An 18,745-nucleotide genomic window follows, 5' to 3' on the forward strand; every position below is an offset into this window, starting at 1 on the left:
CAAAAAAAAAAAAAAACAAACCAGATGGGAAGCAATATGACTGAATGTTAAAAGTTTTAATTCTGGATGATAGAAATAAAGGTGTTTGTTGTTTTATCCTTTGTGTTTTTCTGTATTTTAAGCAGTTCTAGAAATGTAAACACAAGTAAAATACAAATATCCAGCCAAGGTTCTCAAGATAGATCTTTTCTTTTTTTTTTTAATAAAGTTAAGTCCGTTTTAAACAATCGGCCTTGACATTTTTAAAAAGTATTCCTTGAAAAAATAAAGTTTTGTTAGAGGTTTTAAACACTGGGAAGCTCTGGTTGTGGTTTCGGATTTCATACTTCAGAGACAACAGGATGAAACCATTGTCAAAGAGAACACAAAGAAGTTTGACTCTTGTTCCAACACACCTTGAACACACCCATTTATTCCTCCTGGCCCCTCGTTCTTCCCAAGTCCTGTTAGTGTTTTCCACTGAGGAAGCAAGAACTCTTACTTCAAGGCACACTCATTTTCCCTGTGCTTCTTTCTCTCTGAGGAAAACAAAACATTCTATAGGCGGAGCTTGTGAACAACAGCCTCTTTAAAAACCAGAATCTCCACCCTTACCTGACCACTTCAGCACCAGCATCCTGCCCAGAAAAGACACAATTAGCCAAAATGATCCCTGGAGGTTTAACTGAAGCCAAACCTGCCACTCCAGAAATCCAGGAGATTGCTAACACGGTAAGTGAATTCAGCCCAAGGAAAGGTTTGATCCCAAATCGTGGTTCCTAGGTTGGCCCTGGGCTAAATGTGTTGGTGAACAGGAAAACTGGAACGCCGGGAAATGAGTGGCTTTGTTTGGACTTCCTACTGAAAATTCTTTCAGATGAAATCTCTGATAATCCTAACTGAGAGTGATCTTGAGCAAGTCACATCCCTTCTCTGAGCCTTAGGTTCCCCATTTGTAAAAGGAGAATTTTTATGGGATCATCGCTAAAGCTCTTACAATGTATGATTCTAGGATTACTAATTCAGCTTCTGATGAAATTTGTCTTTTCTCACCAAGTGTAGCCAACATGTAATTAAAGTCTGAGGCTGTTAAGTATCGATGGACTAGACTTTAAATACACTATAGGAAAAAATTTTTATGAGTTAAATGTAGAATAAATCATAAAAATGATCCACTTACAAACTTCCTACAAATTTGTCTCAATGGACAATGTTTTAGTATTTAGGAGATTACACTAACAGAGAAGTGATATAATCTATGGTGATTTCAAAATTGATTATGGTGAAAATAGAACTCAATGTGTTTAGCAGGTTAATATATTTTTCTAAGTGTTGTCTGATTTGTCATCACCTATCAAATAAAAATTGTATTGCATTTTTATGAAAATAAGAAATATATAAATTACTATTTTAGATTTATAAAGTATTGCCCTATTTCCTATGTCATTCCTTCCTGCTCTTTCATTCTGTGACACTGGCAAAGACTAGCTTCGTGTGTAAGTGGAAGAGATGGGATTCTGTATGTTACAGCACAGAGAAGGTCTCTTTTGCCTGGAATTCTATCACTCATTCTGTGGGGCTAAGTATTTTCCTTTCAACTGTTCTTTTAAAATAGTAAATACCTTCTCACTTATCCTTTCTTGAAGAAGATAATATTAAGTCATTAATACCTTCACTGGAATCCCTATACTGTCAGTGTTCTTAAACTTCAATGGGCACACATATCACCTGGAAGTCTTGTTAAAAGATCAGATTCTGACTCACTAGGTCTAGAGTAGGCCTGGGGTTCTGCATTTCTAGTCAACTCTGGTGATGCCCAGACTGTGGTCCATGACCTCACTTGCCTACAGGACTAGAAATACAGGGTATTCTGAGAAATTGACAGGAGATGGGCTTTCTAAAATCAGAGGGCAGCAAAAGACTCTCAATATCTTCTGTGAAGTGAAAATAACACCACTTGCCTTGCAACTCATAAAAAAGACTTGGAAGGAATTCCCTGGTGGTCCAGTGGTTAAGACTCCATCCTTCCAATGCAGAGGTCATGGGTTCGATCCCTCCAAAGCACAGGTGAAAAAAGAAATGACTTGGAAGTGAACATGGATAAGTGAGGCATCATAATTGTTTACTTCCAATTTTTGCTGGAGATCATTACTGTCCTGGGAAAATTCCTGAGACTCTTCAGGGACCAGAGCTGTAAGGGGGTTGGGAATAACAGATATTTGAAATATAGAAGATAGAAGGTGCAGAAAATTATAATGATTTTTATAAAGCCTATCTTGGTTTGCAAGTATGATTTTTTTAAGTAACAACTTATAAAAAGGCCTTGCATTATTAATAATATCTATCAGTAAGCCACACCTTAAATATATAAATTACGTTGAAAGTGTGTTTCTTCCTGCTCACCTTGGGCTTCAACTTTGTCAGAGAAGTAGAATAAGAGTTAGTTATTAAGTAGATACATCAGCCCAGAAAGATGTTTTGCAGTTTTGATAGCCTTGTCCTCCATTCAGCCTCTCATTTGATTTTTATAATCCCTGGGGCAAGGAGGGAAGACATCACATCAGTTTTTCAGTTGATGAAACTGAGATTCAAAGAGGTTAATAACCATCTAATCAAGAAGCTAGCCTATCTCCAGATTTATGGCCGCGACATGATGAAGCTTGTGGAGTGAGGGGAATACACTGGGAGAAGACAATGTTGCAAACTTGCCTTCCCTGTGCAAGCAGCCAGCCTCCCTTTAAATCAATATGAGGAATGAATATCAATGAATCATTTCTTGAATATCTCTTCGGTGTCCAACATTGTGTTAAATGTTATAGAAGATCCATAAGGACTAAAAGATACAGCCCCTACCCTCAGGAAGTTTACAACCCATTTAGGGAAGTCAAGATATCTAGAGCATAATATAAAACATTTTCCAGTTAAGTGCTTTTTCATAATCATAGGTTTGGAACCAGGAAAAACTTTAGAGATTACTGGTCAAACGTTCTTACTTTCAGGTGAATAATTCCTGCATAGCAGCTCTGTTCCTCCAGTACTAAACTCCCAATTATCACTTGTCTTCCCTGGCTCACAGACTTCCCTGGTGGCTCAGAAGGTAAAGCGTCTGTCTACAATGTGAGAGACCTGGGTTCGATCCCTGGGTTGGGAAGATTCCCTGGAGAAGGAAATGGCAACCCACTCCAGTACTCTTGCCTTGAAAATCCCATGGACGGAGGAGCTTGGTGCAGGCTACTATCCATGGGGTTGCAAAGAGTCGGGCATGACTGAGCAACTTCACTTTCACTTTCCCTGGCTCACAGGAGATAGCCTCAGGCGACAATTCCCATTTAAGGGCTGGAATATTGAGGGATATTCGGCTTAGAAAACATTTTAGAGTTTAGGAGGCACTTCACTTCAATTATATCATTCATCCCCCTACAAAAATACCCAAAGAGGCAGATATTACTCCAACCAGTTTTTAGGTGAGGAAATTTAATCAACACCTTCTCCAAGATTATAGAATTATTTAGGTTCCTGGGCAGGGCCAGGGAAATGGGTATGTTTAGGTAATCACATACTTAATGTGATTTGATGAGGTCCCAGGGAAGACCTCCACTTACCTGTCATTTACCTTGAAGTCTTATTCCTTTGATGTTTTAATGTGTTTCTAGTTTAAAAATTCACCTATTAAAATCAGGTAGACTTGGAGGAAACGAAGTTTATCTGCTTTCCCTGTTTTTATCGGAGAGCTTCTCAGTGGAATTCGAGCTGAAGTAAGCACCCATTGGGGAGGCAAAGAGGGGAGAAGGAGGTTGTTACACGTAAAGGGGAAAGCATCAAAGAAAAATGATGACCACAGGTTCAAGGAATTTGACATCAGAATGAAAGAGAGATTGGATCAGAAAGAGAAGAAAGCCAAACAAAGGGCTTGGAATTGAGAAGTCTTGAACATTTTTGAAGGCAGAAGAAAGGACTTTCTTTGTTCTGAAGATGAGAGAGACTGGATGGTAATGGGTGGTATCAGGTATTAAAGGCTGTTAATGGTACTTGGGTCCAGAGCGTGTGTTAGTTGCTTAGTGGTGTCTGACTCTTTTCAACCCCATAGATTTAGCCTCACCGGGCTCCTCTGTCCATGGGATTCTCCAGGCAAGAACACTGGAGTAGGTTGCCATTTCCTTCTCCAAAAGGAACTATAGAAAGAAAGAAAGTGAAGTCGCTCAGTCGTGTCTGACTCTTTGTGACCCCACGGACTGTAGCCTACCAGGCTCCCCCATCCATGGAATTTTCCGGGCAAGAGTACTGGAGTGGGTTGCCATTTCCTTCTCCAGAGTACAGAGGAATAAAGCCCCTCCTTCAATATTCTCTCTGCCTCTCTTCTGTCTTCTTTCCTATCTGGGGAGATAAGCTATTATGAGGGAAAACAACCCTGGTTTCTGCATTCAGAAAACATTGATTTGGGAATTCCCTGGTGATCCAGTGGTTAGGACTCAGCATTCCCACTGCTGAGGGCTTGAGTTCAATCTCTGGTTGGGTAACTAAGATCCCACAAGTTGCATTGTGTGGCCAAAATTAAAATTTTTATAAAAAGAGAAAACCAATTATGTACACAGTACTGAGTGAATTGCTATAGGAAGAAAATGTACAGAAACCTGGTCCTACCCTCAGGGAAATTTGTAAAATCAATTGGAGAAAAGGGATACACACAAGGAAACAAAGACTCAAACATGGCCCCACCCCGAATGTGTATGTTTATATGTGTAATTAATTACTTAAGATGTAAATTATTAATATGTGTGATTAATTACTTAGTATGTAAATACTTAATATACATAATTAAGGATCAAATGAAGGGCCCACTGGCAAGAGCCTCTGGATCATTTTGGCTGATCCATTATCTTATGTCATATGTGAAAAATCACTGGATGAGAATTCTGAGTATGTTTATACACAGGAAAGAAATGTTGTAGCAATAATTTTTATTTTTAGAAATAAGAGCTATTATTACACACGCACAGATGCATACACACAAAACATACACATGTGCGCACACACCCCTAAGCCAAACCTGGCTGCTGAATACCATTCCTGGCGTACCCACAGACCGTAACTTTTGTCTGCCAGGACACCACACAAAACCTGCAACAAAAACAACAGACAAACACCCCATCTGCACACCATTGTGGACACACCCGGGAGCTTAGCATGCTGCGGCTCTTACTCACCCACAAATGTGCTCTCCTCTCTGACCACAGTCTCCTCATCAATCAGCTCTTCCATTGCCCCCACGTACAGAGAAGCTGCGGTTCAGCCCCACCAGAGTCCCTCAGGCACTTCCCTCCCATCTGCATCAGCGCATGCCTCAGCCCACTCCATCGCTCACCCAGCTGGACCCCATCATGGGTGGCTTCCTCCCCTCCTCCACCCTGATTTCCATGACCCTGTGAGCTCTGGCATTCCAGTCCTCAGTCAGAGGTCACTCCCACTGCCACCACTTCCTCCTCAGCTCTACTCCAGCTTCAGGGAACTTTGCCTAAGAAAGATGTAGAATCCCAGAAAACTCACCCTTTACAAATCTACGAATTCACACCAGTGAACAACGGCTGCAGGGCCCTGGGGCTGCCAGCTAGCCTTCCAGTCACATCCTGTGGGTTCTTTTCTAGAAACCCTACAGGGGTGGAACTGGACCCTCTCTCTCCTCAGGTTCTCAGTCCTTCCAATCCCCATGGCCTGACCAGATGGCATTTCAGTTCTTTCTCCTAGAAGATTGCAGCCATCTGGTGTGAGAACCCTCTGATTTACTTTTCCTTGCTGACTGCGTGCCTCTCTCTGGTCTAAGACCTTGTCCTCCTTTCTTAAGGCAGGTGCCATTATTTCATGTATGCTGGTTGCCTTGCCCCATACTTCTCCGGCCCTCAAAACATAGGCTGCAAATGTCCACAAGTCACCTCTCACCAGCCCCACTGTGCTTTCATGCTGCTACCCAAACTCTCCTTAGTTACCCTCTAAAACGTCCCCAAAATGGCCTAGCCATGCTGCCACCATAATCTTTCTATTCATTTTTCCTGAATTATGCATAGCCCAAGTGTGTTTCTGCAGGATGATTACAGGTTGGGGAAGGTAGGAGAAACTCCTGCATCTTTGGTGCAGCAAGGCTGAAATCCTCATATCCCAGAAAATTAACAGCTCACCAAGATTCATCCTCTGCAGCAACAAGAAAAGCTTGAACAGCTCTGGGCTGACTGCACTTTATCAGCTGCTCCTCCCTGATAGCATCCTTCCCCTGGTTTGGACCCCAACCTATACTGTTCCCTTCAGCACCTCAACCACCACCATGCAGAGCAGATTGAAGAAAGTAAGGGGCAGCTATGCACAGCTTAAGGCCTGTCTATTTGCCACCACATTGGACCACCATTCCCTGCTGGTCTTCACTCTCCTAGCACCCATCCTGGGGGAGAGGGGTTCTTTCAACACCAACCTACCTTCTGAAACTTAAGGTTTCATAATCAGTTTCTTTCTACTCTGCCCTTTTCCTCCTCCTTACCTGATATCCCATTATTCAGGTTCATAGCATCCAACAATGCTGCTGCTGCTGCTGCTACTAAGTCGCTTCAGTCATGTCCGACTCTGTGCGACCCTATAGACGGCAGCCCATTAGACTCCCCCATCCCTGAGATTCTCCAGGCAAGAACACTGGAGTGGGTTGCCATTTCCTTCTCCAATGCATGAAAGTGAAAAGAAAGTGAAGTTTCTCAGTCATGTCCAACTCTCAGCAACCCCATGGACTGCAGCCTACCAGGCTCCTCTATCCATGGGATTTTCCAGGCAAGAGTACTGGAGTGGGGTGCCATTGCCTTCTCCAAGCACCCAACAATAGAGCAATACAAATCCATTTTGCTGGTAAGAAGGAGCAGGGCTACAGGTTGTAAGTACAGTGAACCTGCAGTCAGGGTGCTGCTGCTGCTGCTGCTGCTAAGTCACTTCTGTCGTGTCCGACTCTGTGCGACCCCAAAGATGGCAGCCCACCAGGCTCCCCTGTCCCTGGGATTCTCCAGGCAAGAACACTGGAGTGGGTTGCCATTTCCTTCTCCAATGCATGAAAGTGAAAGTGAAGTTGTTCAGTCATGTCTGACTCTTCGTGACCCCATGGGCTGCAGCCTACCAGGCTCCTCCATCCATGGGATTTTCCAGGCAAGAGTACTGGAGTGGGGTGCCATTGTCTTCTCCGAGTCAAGGTGCACAGTCTGTCAAATGTCCATGCACTTATGAAAGTGAACAAGGACATTTGAAATCAACTATGTGATGGAAAATTCTGGACTTGTGGGTTGCATAGATACAATGCTGCTGCTGCTGCTAAGTCACTTCAATCGTATCCGACTCTGTGTAACCCCATAGACGGCAGCCCACCAGGCTCCCCCATCCCTGGGATTCTCCAGGCAAGAACACTGGAGTGGGTTGCCATTTCCTTCACCAATGCATGAAAGTGAAAAGTGAAAGTGAAGTCTCTCAGTCGTGTCCGACTCTTAGCGACCCCATGGACTGCAGCCCACCAGGCTCCTCCGCCCATGGGGGTTTTCCAGGCAAGAGTACTGGAGTGGGGTGCCATTGCCTTCTCAGATAGATACGATGGAAAGACCCAAATTACAGATGTGGATGTGTTTCTGGGACAATAAGAAATGAAAATGTCTGATACCGGGTTCAAAAAAAGATAAATCAGATACTCACCATTCAAGGTATTTAAAACCTTAAGTATAAAATTAATAATTTTTCAGCCTTTAGCTGTCATGTTCTCTCACAGTCTCAGGTTCCTCACCTGCAAAGTGAAGCTTAAATAGATAATTCAGGGTTTAGTGTCCAGATTAACCCTTCCCAACTCAGCTCCTAAACGTGACAGGTACCCAGTATTGGCTCCGAAGGGTGAGGATGGGGGAAGCGATAAGACACTGAACTCTCCCCTAGCTCATTCTCTCTGCACAATTGGCCGCTTTTCTCTTCTCTCTCCTGTGCCCTGTCTCTTCCCATTTCTTTCTCTTTTTTCTTCACTATTTGTCTTCTTCCTTTCTCTGCTTTCCATCCCCCAAAAACAATCACATTTTTCCCATCTATTCTGGAGATTTCCCATCTATTCAGTAGAAGTGGCTGGTGGTCCATGAAGTGTTTGCCCTTCAAAAAAGGTCTGAGACCTCAAAGAATTTGCAGATGTCTAGGTCTTTTTTTTGGCTGTGCCATGCAGCTTGTGGGCTCTCGTTGCCCCACCAGGGATTGAACCCAGGCCCTGGCCATGAGAACACCAAGTCCTAACCACTGTACTGCCAGGGAACTCCCCAAATATCTAGGTCTTTGAAAACAGTTCTGGTACCCAAACTGAGGCATCAATAGAAAAGGATTCAAAACATTTGCCCACTGAAGAGAAGGACCAGATGGCCTTGGGAGAACCCTAGATCCAATGGAAGCCTGATTGAAGCCATATATGCACATAAAATATTCAGTTATGGGCAGGGAGGCAACTTCCCAATAAACAAGGTATATCAAACACACACACTTGTTTCCTTTCCCTCTAAGTGATAAGAGAGGGTTGGAGGGAAAGTCATATCTGCAAATATGAAGACAATGAGAGACAGGCAAACACCTCAGAGATATCAACAATAGTTTGTGGATTTTTTTTTCAACAAAACTTTGGAAGATGGAAAACATGAACAATGTAAAATGATTTGAGTCATCTAGACAGAGCCTAAGCCACATGGGGGAATGTCTGAGCCAGAAGCAAGCAGATTCATGGTGCAGAACTCTAAAACGGCTCAAGCACTAGCAACACCAGAAATGGGAAGACAAGAGTGAGGCATGCAGCTGAAACCAGGAGAACTGACGGAAGACTGAGAAGCAGTTACACTGTGCCTAGGTCCTTCCCTCTCACTATTCTCCACCCTGAAAGACAAGCTGTTTCCAGTCCTCCCCACAGACAGAAGATTAGAACTCTACTCTTAGCAGAAACTGAGTCAGAGAAACCACAGTGGGCACTATGATGCCCAGCTGAGAGCAGGAATTCAGTATAGGGGTACCCTGTACTGAAAACTGACGGACTTAGTAAAATCTTACATATTCCATTTGAGATTTGTTAGCTGCCTTTTCATGCTGGTTCAGGAATGCTGGCATCTAAGCTTGTATCCCCTTCTGGTAGACAGAAGGATGGCCTTCAAAGATGGCCACACTCTAATCCCTGAAACTTTCCATGGCAAAGGGACTTGCAGATGTGATTAAATTAAGGACCTTGAGATATGCTATACTATTTTTGAAAATTTGAGTCTGAAATTTTTTTTAAGATCTTTTTTTAATGTGGACAATTTTTGTTGAAGTCATTATTGAATTTGTTACAACATTGTTTCTGTTTTACATTTTGGTTGTTTTGGTCACAAAGCATGTGGGTTCTTAGTTCCCCGACCAGGGATCAAACTTGTATCCCCTTCACTGGAAGGCAAAGTCTTAACTACTGGACCACCAGGAAAGTCCCTGAAATTATTTCAAAATAAAACATTTTGTACTTAGTAGGAATTACTGGTCTCCCACTTTTTTTAATCAAAGATGTATTTAACTATTTGTAAACACATATTTCAGAGAAGGCAATGACACCCCACTCCAGTACTCTTGCCTGGAAAATCCCATGGACGGAGGAGCCTGGTAGGCTGCAGTCCATGGGGTTGCTGAGAGTTGGACACGACTCAGTGACTTCACTTTCACTTTTCATTTTCATGCATTGGAGAAGGAAATGGCAAGCCACTCCAGTGTTCTTGCTTGGAGAATCCCAGGGACGGAGGAGCCTGGTGGGCTGCCATCTATAGGGTCGCACAGAGTCGGACACGACTGAAGCGACTTAGCAGCAGCAGCAAACACATATTTAACAAATTTGTAAATCACATACATGGAGTTCAATACAGCTTTGAATTTGTTCCCTCTTGTTGACAAAAAATTGATCAGCTGATTTAAGAAAGAAGTGGAAATTTTATTCAAGCTGAATTTGAGGATTATAACCCAGGAAAAGCATCTCAGAAAGTTCATCTAATGTTCCACCCATTAGAAGTCAAGGCACAGGTATATAAGTTTTTTGAGACCAAGGGCTGTGCATCAAATGATGTTTAGTTGACAGTTTATTTAATCCAGATCTAAGCACCAATATGGTATGTCATGTGACACCTTACAAGATCAAGGAGGAATGTTATCTTTGAAAGAGTTGTCTTGTTGATGCTAAGAGAATGTTGCTCTTTATGGTTGAGCAGGTATTCCTGCTAACGGGGTGGTTTGGTCAATGCATAATGCAGACGCGCAATGCACAGTGTGGGCCAGAAACAGGGAGGCCAACGGGCAGAGAAGATTTTTTGTTGTTTAAATTTCTCTTGTCTTGCCATAAAAATATGACTTCTATTTCATACTCTTTTCTTAAGGTTAAACCACAGCTTGAAGGAAAAACAAATGAGACATATGAAGAATTTACAGCTATAGAATATAAAACTCAAGTGGTTGCTGGAATAAATTACTACATCAAGGTTAGACTTCAACATTCACTTTAGCACTAAAAGATATTGTATCTTTCATTTTATGTGATGTTCCCTGTCACCCTTACTTTATCATTTGTTCCTTTCCTTGTCCTAAATCAGGACACCTACCTAGCATGATACTTCCCAAGTGGTAACTCTCAAACTTGGCAGATGATGGTATATTTATATCCCCTTTTTCTTGTGAAATTAGAAGGCTTTCTTCTACTGATTCCTAACTTAATTTCCAGAAGATGAAGAAAAAGATTCAGAATTCAGACTGTGTTTAGCTCATAACCATGGCTTCTTCATGTGGGATCTTCATGATGTGGGGCTGGACCAGATGTTATCTTGAAGCTCTTTCTGTCTCAAAGCTTTGTGATTCTATGTGCCGGAAGTGAATGGATTTAAGGAATGGTTTGAATCAGTAGCTGAGAAAATAATTTAAACCACTTTTGCCCTTTAAATAAGCATTTTGATTAATATAATTTAAATACATGGGGACTTCCTGATGGTCCAGTGACTAAGACTCTGTGCTCCCAGTGCGGGAGGCGCAGGTTCAAGCCCTGGTCAGGGAACTAGATCCCATCTGCCACAACCAACAGTTTGCGAGCCACAACTGAAAAGCCTGCATGTCCCAAAGAAAATCGAAGATCTTGCCTACTGCAACTAAGACCCAGGGCAGCCAAATAAATAAATAAATATTTTAGAACGTTCATTGTCTAAACCAAAAACAAAAGTGGAAATTCTTATCATAGTTTTCTAGGTCCCAGATTCATGCCCAAACTACCATTTCAGTCTTCATACAAATGATTTCCCAGGAAGATCCCTTTATTTTAGAAGGAAAACCAGACTCTCCATCCCTGGGCCCTGCTCAGTTTTATCCCTGGGCCCTGCTCAGTTTTACCTCTGGGCATTTATAAAGCAAGTTCTAGTACAGATATGGGAACAACACATCCCAAATTTTCTAGGGCAATTCTGATTTTCTTCTTTCTCAAACCATGTGACAAAGTATCCCAATTTGGGAGTCAGAACATAGAATCACAGAAAAGGCTGTCACCTGTTTTCTTGATCCGTGTGTGCATCCTTGAAAATAAAATGTAATTATTTTAAAACTCTGGATTTCATTTGTGCACAGGACCTATGCCTCTTGCCATGTCTTTAGCCTGCCCTTTCTCTCATAAAATAAAGTGGTAGGTTTATGTAAGTGTTAGTCACTCAGTTTTGTCTGACTCTTTGCGACCCCATGGACTGTAGCCTGCCAGGCTCCTCTGTCCATGGAACCAAGGGTCTAAAAATGGTCCAGGAACGCTATTCCAAAAGAGGTTATTGCAGCGAAGTCTTCAGAGGTTTGTAGATTTTTCGTTTGATATGGGTCCACACAAATAAATTAATCTCCTTTTTCTTTTTCAACTTCCAGATACAAACAGGTGATAATCGTTACATTCACATTAAAGTATTCAAAAGCCTTCCTCAACAAAATCAGTCTTTGACACTTACTGGCTACCAGGTTGACAAAACCAAGGATGATGAGCTGACCGGCTTTTAGCAGCATGTTCCTAAGGTGGTCGATTCTTTCCTCTGGCACCTGATTAATGATTCCTGCTAATAATAAATGTAGCCATCAATAAAGAAGCATTCTTTTTCCAATAAATTAATCTCTTCAACTAGTTCTCATCTGTTTTATATAATAATAATTACCTTTTCTTTCTCAAAATCAATTTATATCTTAAGATATAAGAAATTCCATGCAAACTGATCTCAATTGGAAATCTTAGAAAAATTACTGAGGCCTAATGCAACTGTTCATGGGGTTCTCAAGGCAAGAATACTGAAGTGGTTTGCCATTCCCTTCTCCAGATGAGGAAAAAGATGGAAACAGTGACAGATTTTATTTTTTCTTGGCCCTTAAAATCACTACAGACAGTGACTACAGCCATGAAATTAAAAGATGCTTGCTCCTTAAAGAGAGCAGACCTAAAATCAGACACAACTCAACAACTAAGACATCAACAAACATGTGTCTACATAATTTTGTGTATATAAATGTTTTTATTTCTCTTGGGTATATACCTAAGAGTAAAATTACTGGTTCAAGACAACTCTGTGTTCAAAGAGTGACATTCAAAGAACTTACGAACTGCTTTCCAAAGCAGCTGCCTTATTTTACCCTCCCAAAAGCAGTGTATGAGAGTTTGGACTTTTCCAACATACTCATTAACATTTGTTTAGCTGACTTTTTGAGTCTATTCTTCCTGCTGGGTGTGAAATGATTTCTTATCATGGTTTTTACTTGCATTTCCATGATGACAAACATCTTCTCTTGAGTTTATTATTCATTTGCATATCTTCTTTGGAGAAATGTCTATTCTGATCATTTGTCTATGTTTAAATTGATCTATTTGTCTTTTTATTATTGAGTTTTAGGAGTTTTTGTATATTCTGGATATAAAGTACCGTACCAGGTATGTAATCTGCAAATATTTTCTCTCAATTTTCTTGTTGTCTTTGCACTCCTTTTTTTTTATAAGTAATCTTTAAATTTATTTGTTTATTATTTGACTGCACTGGGTCTTAGTGGAGGTAACCATCTCTGAGTCTCAGCATGGAAACCCTTAGTTGCAGCATGTGGGATTTAGTTCCCTGACCAGAGACGGAACCTGGGCCCCTGCCTAGGGAGCATGGAGTCTTAGCCACTGGACCACTAGGGAAGTCCCATCTTTGCGTTTCTTGATAGTGTTCTTTAGAGCACAAAAGATTTTAATTTTAATGAAATTCAAATTATCTCTTTTTCTTTTGTTGCTTTTGCATTTGGTGTCAAATCTAAGGATCCTTTGTCAAACTCAAGTTCGTGATGATTTTCTCCTGTTTTCCTCTGAGAGTTGTGTTGTTTTAGCTTTTAATTTGAGTCTTTGATCCTTTTGAGTTAATTTTATAAGTATTAATAGTATGATGTAAGGATTCCATTTCATTCTTTTGCATATGGTTATCTAATTTTTGCTGCATGACGTGTTGAAAAGATTATTCTTTCCCACATTAGTCTTGGTGTCCTTGTTGAAAACTGGCTGATTACAGTCCCATGAGTTCATTTCTGGACCTTAATTCTGTTTCACTAATTTACATGTATATCTCATGCCAATACCACACTTCCTCGATTATTCTTGCTTTGTAGTAAGTTTTGAAATCGACAAGTGGTGAGTTCTCCAACTTTGTTCTTCTTTTTCAAGAATGTTTTTGTTCTCCTGGATCCTTTGAACTTCCATATGAATTTTAGAATCAGCTTATAAATTTCTACAAAAAAGTCAGCTAGGATTCTGATAGTAATTGTGTTGAATCTGTAGATCAATTTGGGGAGTAGTGAAATCTTAACAATGTTAAACTTACCAATACACAAATAAGGATGCTTCTCCAATTATTTACACCTTCTTTAATTTCTTTTGAGAATGTTTTGTAGTTTTCGGAGTCTATGTTTTACACTTCTTTTTGTTAAATTTATTCTTTGGATGCTACTGTAAATGGAATTGTTCTCTTAGTTTCATTTTTGTTTTCAGTTGTATATGTATAAAAAATACAATTGATTTTTTTGTATTGGTCTTGAATTCTTCAAACTTGCTGAACTTGTTTGTTGGTAGATTCCTGAGGATTTTCGTATACTTCAAGATCACGTCATCTGCAAAGAAAGATAGTTTTACTTCTTCCTTTCCAAACTGGATACCTTTTATTTTAATAAAGTACCTAATTGTACTTGCTAGAATCTACAAAGTTGAGTAGAAGTGGTGAGAATGGATATCCCTGTCTTGTTTGACCTTTAGGGGAAAACATCCAGTCTATCACCATTAAGTATGATGTTATCTAAGGGGTTTTTGTAGACACACTTTATCAAGTTGAGGATATTCTCTAATATGTTGTGTTTTTTATGACGAAAAGACATCAGATTTTGTCAAATGCTTTTTTCCTTGCATCTAGAGATGACAATGTGGTTTCGTCTTTTTATTCTGTTGATACAGCATGTTACATTAATTGATTTGAGAATAGTAAGTCAGCTTTGCATTCTGAAGTGAATTTCACGTGGTCATAGTGTACAGTTCTTTCCTACACGCTGCGTTTGGTTTGCCAGCATTTTGTTTAGGACTTCTGCGTCCGTATTCTTAAAAGATACCGGTCTGTTGTTTTCTTCTGACGTCTTTAGTTTCGGTATCTAGACAATACTGGTGTCACAGAACGAGTTGGAAAGTGTTCCTCTCTTATTTTTTGGAAGAATTTATGTGAAATTAGTATCAGTTCTTCTTTAAACGATTGGTAGAATTCAGCAGTGACGTCGTCTGGGCCTGGGCTTTCCTCTGTGAGAAGTTTTTGATTACTAATAGAATCTTTCTACTTGATATAGATCTATTTAGACTGACTATCTCTTCCTGAGTTTGTTTTAGTAGTATGTCTTTCTAGAAATTTTTCTGTTTCATGTATATATTCTAATTTATTGACATACAACTATTCATTGTAATCCTTCCTTGGCATTATCTAATGGATTTTGGACTGAATTGTTTAGGAAAGAGAGGGGAAGAAGTGAGAGAGATGAGAAGGGAGAAAGGAGAAAAAGGAAGGGGGGAAGAGAAGAGGATATTTGTTATAAAGATGCCCTGAATAATGTCTCCCACTGTGTTTCGCACTCTGCTAGTGCCACTTGCCAATCGCCCACCCCCAGATAATAATATAGTATATATTAAGTGCTTATTTTATGCCAGAGTCCTAAAGACTTTCCACATATAATTCATTTAATTCTTATGACAACCTCATAAAGTAACTAGTATTATTTTCTCCCCTTTACAGAGACTGAACATAGAGAGGTTAAGTTACTTGCCCACAGCCTCATGGCTAGTTAGTAAAGTAAGGATAAAATCCCAGGCTGTTTGCCTCCAGGACCAATACTCTTAATCCCTACACTTCACTAAGACAAGCTTAGAATTCATTTGCTCAGCTCTTCTGACCCTGAAGGAGGTTCGAGAAAACTTGAAATACAGCGATTTTTTTTGGTAAACACTGACAACTCTAAATGCTTCTTGATAAGGAAACTGTCCTATACATCTGCTTTCAGCTCTTACCACATAGAGATTTAGTTCAATAAATGAACTAAAAGATCTCCACTGCCTGGCTAGTATTAATACCACAGGGCTCTTAGGTAACAGGGTTACCACAGATGATTCCACTGGCCTAATAATGAGTCATTTTCCGAACAGTGAAAACAAGGACACAAATGTCTATAGCTATATACACAGAAGAGCTGATCAAAGATATTTGAAACTCCATAATCAGATTTATTAGATTTATTTTTACTTTATCCTGATCTTGGTATAGAAAGCCTATACCACTGGTTTAAGAATTGGCCTAGGGGCTTCCCTGGTGGTTCAGAGGTTAAGAATCCTCCTTGCAATGCAGGAGACACCTTTAGGATGCAGGAAGAGCCCACATGCCTTGGAGCAATTAGGCCCTTAGGCCCATGCCCACAGCTACTGAAGCCTGTGCGCCTAGAGCTGGTGCTCAGCAACAAGAAGCCCAAGCGTTGCATCTAGACGGCAGCCCTTGCTCGCCATCAGCAGAGAAAAGCATGCATGGCCACGGAGACCCAGTGCAGCCAAAAACAAAACTGACCAAATAAATAAATAAAAACAAAAATAAAAAAGAATTAGTCTATTGAAGGACGCACAGAATCTATGCAAAGACAATTACTGCACTTCACTATCAGAAATTAAAAACTGGAGTAAATGGATACGTACATCATGTTGCTGGTTAGGTAGACTTTATGTTAAAGAGAACATAATGATAAATAGGAATAAATGGGTAAGAAGATCAAGTACTATGTGCAGTGATTCTCAATCTTGCCTACGTATTAGAACCACTTGATTTATAAATTAAAAAAAAAAAATCTAGGTTGGAGTCCCACTGCAGACCAATTAAATAAGAATCTCTGGAAAACAGTCAAAGCGATTTTAATGTTAGCTAGGGTTGAATACTTCTATGCTATAAAGGAAAAGAGAAAATGGTTTAACTGAAGTACCTGCCTTAATAGAATTGAAAATGGAAAGTGTGACCCAGGGAACTCCCTGGCAGTCCAGTGGTTAAGACTCTGTGCTTTCATTGCCAAGGACACAAGTTCCACCCTTGGTTGGGCAACTAAGATCCCATAAGTCTTGTGGTGTGGGGCGGGGTGGGGGGAAGTGTGACCCAAATCTGTCTAAGCCAGGTAAAATAAAAATAGTATAAAAATAATTTTTTATTCACAAAATGTTGAAAAATACATTTGGGGAAAAGCCAAGTGGGATGAATCTGGAAACTGGGACTCACATGTATACACTATTGATACTATGTATAAAATAGATAGAGTTTATTCCCTTTTATTGGTGGACAGTCCAGGAGCAGGAGCCCCACAGGCAGGCTGCTTGGGCTTAGCCATACTTGAGCCGCCGCCTGGGGACTGGCTGGGCTGCCCACGCTGAGGCAGTGAGAGGTTGTGTGCAGCCCATGGCCCAGCCCCCACCACTGTCGCAACTGGCTGCTAGCTCCTGAGCCAAGGAAAGAGAGGTGGAGCCAGTGCAGCCACCAGCCCAGATTCTAGATTGCAGGGAGAAATATCAGCAACTTCTGATATGCAGATGACACCACCCTTATGGCAGAAAGCGAAGAGGAAATAAAGAGCCTCTTGATGAAGGTGAAAGAGGAGAGTGAAAAAGCTGGCTTAAAACTGAACATTCAAAAAGCTAAGATTACAGCATCCAGTCACATCACTTCATAGCCAATAAATGGGAAACAATGGAAACAGTGACAGACTTTATCTTCTTGGGCTCCAAAATCACTGTGGACAGTGACTGCAGCCATGAAATTGAAAGATGCTTGGTCCTTGGAAAAAAAGCTATGGCGAACCTAAACAGCATATTAAAAAGCAGAGACATCACTTTGCAGACAAAGGACCGTATAGTCAAAGCTATGGTTTTTCCAGTAGTCACATACAGATGTGAGAATTGGACCATAAAGAAGGCTGAGCCCGGAAGAATTGATGCTTTTGAACTGTGGTGTTGGAGAAGACTCTTGAGAGTCCCTTGGACAGCAAGGAGATCAAACCAGTCCATCCTAAAGAAATCAGTACTGAATATTCATTGGAAGGACTGGTGTTGAAGCTGAAGTTCCAATACTTTGGCTACCTGATGCAAAGAGCTGACTTATTAGAAAAGAACCTGATGCTGGGAAAGACTGAGGGCAGGAGGAGAAGGGGATGACAGAGGATGAGATGTTGGAAGGCATCGCCAACTCAACGGGCATGAGTTTGAGCAAACTCTGGGTGATAGTGAAGGACAGAAAAGCCTGGCATGCTTCAGTCCATGGGGTCACAAAGAGCTGGACACGACTTAGCAATTGAACAACAAGAACAAACAAAATAGATAACTAATGAGAACATACTATATAGCATAGGGAACTCTACTCAATGATTTGTGGTGACCTAAATTGGAAGGAAATCCAAAAAAGAGGGGACATGTGTTTATGTATAGCTGATTCACTTTGCTGTACCACAGAAACTAACACAATATTGTAAAACTCCACTGAAGATTAATATAAAAGAAAGGAAAATACATTTCTCCACATTTAAATGTATCTTAATAATTTGCAAATTGGCTTAAAAGTATTCAGCTGGAATAGTTTAAAATCAGTTTTAACACAGATGATTTTGTGAAAAGGGAGTGGCTTATTTAAAGGCTAAGGAGGTGGTACTTGAGCAAGTAGATTTATTCCTCCAAAGTTGTTGCAATTCCCAGAGTAACAAAAAGGAAAATAGACCTAAAACTGGATAAATTGTTGATGGAAAGGGTGTTCAGAAGTTGGTTGGCCGTTTAATCAAAGGCCTTATCCAAATAAAGGATCAGGTTTTTCCCCCAAAAGACATGTCTTCTCTTAGCAATACCACGGCAAGCAAAGGAAAAAAAATTACATTTCTAAAACATTTGCCCCACCAAATTTGAAGTGCAATCTGGGAGAAAGAATGTGTTCTTTATGGTGAGAATTATTTTCCCTAACCCCAAAGAAGGAGACTGAGAGAATGCACTCTTGCCTTCAGAGGTGAGGGCCTCAACCCCAGCTATCTGTCAGGCGCTCCCAGAATTCTCTGCCATAGACATGGTTAAATGATGTATTGGGTCAACTGAAGATTCAGAGGACAAGAGGCTACCCAGGGTTGTAGTCAATGCCTACCCTGTTTTTTCTTGGGAAACAGGATT

General features: G+C 40.7%; 1 protein-coding gene and 1 long non-coding RNA gene across 3 annotated transcripts in view; one reads left to right on the forward strand and one right to left on the reverse strand.

The window, feature by feature from the left end:
- Nucleotides 1-5,296, reverse strand: part of LOC114108801 (uncharacterized) — a 72,104-nt gene extending 66,808 nt beyond the window's left edge. For both annotated transcript variants that reach the window (XR_003585519.3, XR_009601347.1), the window contains exon 1: nt 5,184-5,296. This is a non-coding gene — a long non-coding RNA (uncharacterized LOC114108801). The remainder of the gene's footprint in view (nt 1-5,183) is intronic.
- On the forward strand, nt 597-12,154 carry CSTA (cystatin A). The gene is made up of 3 exons (XM_004002972.5): nt 597-711; nt 10,395-10,496; nt 11,905-12,154. Exons 1-3 carry the CDS (start codon nt 646-648, stop codon nt 12,031-12,033), a joined length of 297 nt encoding a protein of 98 aa, XP_004003021.1. The 5' UTR covers nt 597-645; the 3' UTR covers nt 12,034-12,154.
- Nucleotides 12,155-18,745: the final 6,591 nt, after the last annotated feature.

Source organism: Ovis aries, chromosome 1, assembly GCF_016772045.2.
Source record: "Ovis aries strain OAR_USU_Benz2616 breed Rambouillet chromosome 1, ARS-UI_Ramb_v3.0, whole genome shotgun sequence".
NCBI lineage: Eukaryota > Metazoa > Chordata > Mammalia > Artiodactyla > Bovidae > Ovis > Ovis aries.

What these genes read in the sequence shown, in the direction of transcription:
- CSTA (XM_004002972.5), top strand. Translation starts at nt 646, where the DNA reads ATGATCCCTGGAGGTTTAACTGAAGCCAAACCTGCCACTCCAGAAATC. An exon ending in TCCAGGAGATTGCTAACACG is followed by an intron (nt 712 to 10,394) that starts GTAAGTGAATTC and finishes TCTTTTCTTAAG; the next exon opens with GTTAAACCACAGCTTGAAGG. An exon ending in GAATAAATTACTACATCAAG is followed by an intron (nt 10,497 to 11,904) that starts GTTAGACTTCAA and finishes TTCAACTTCCAG; the next exon opens with ATACAAACAGGTGATAATCG.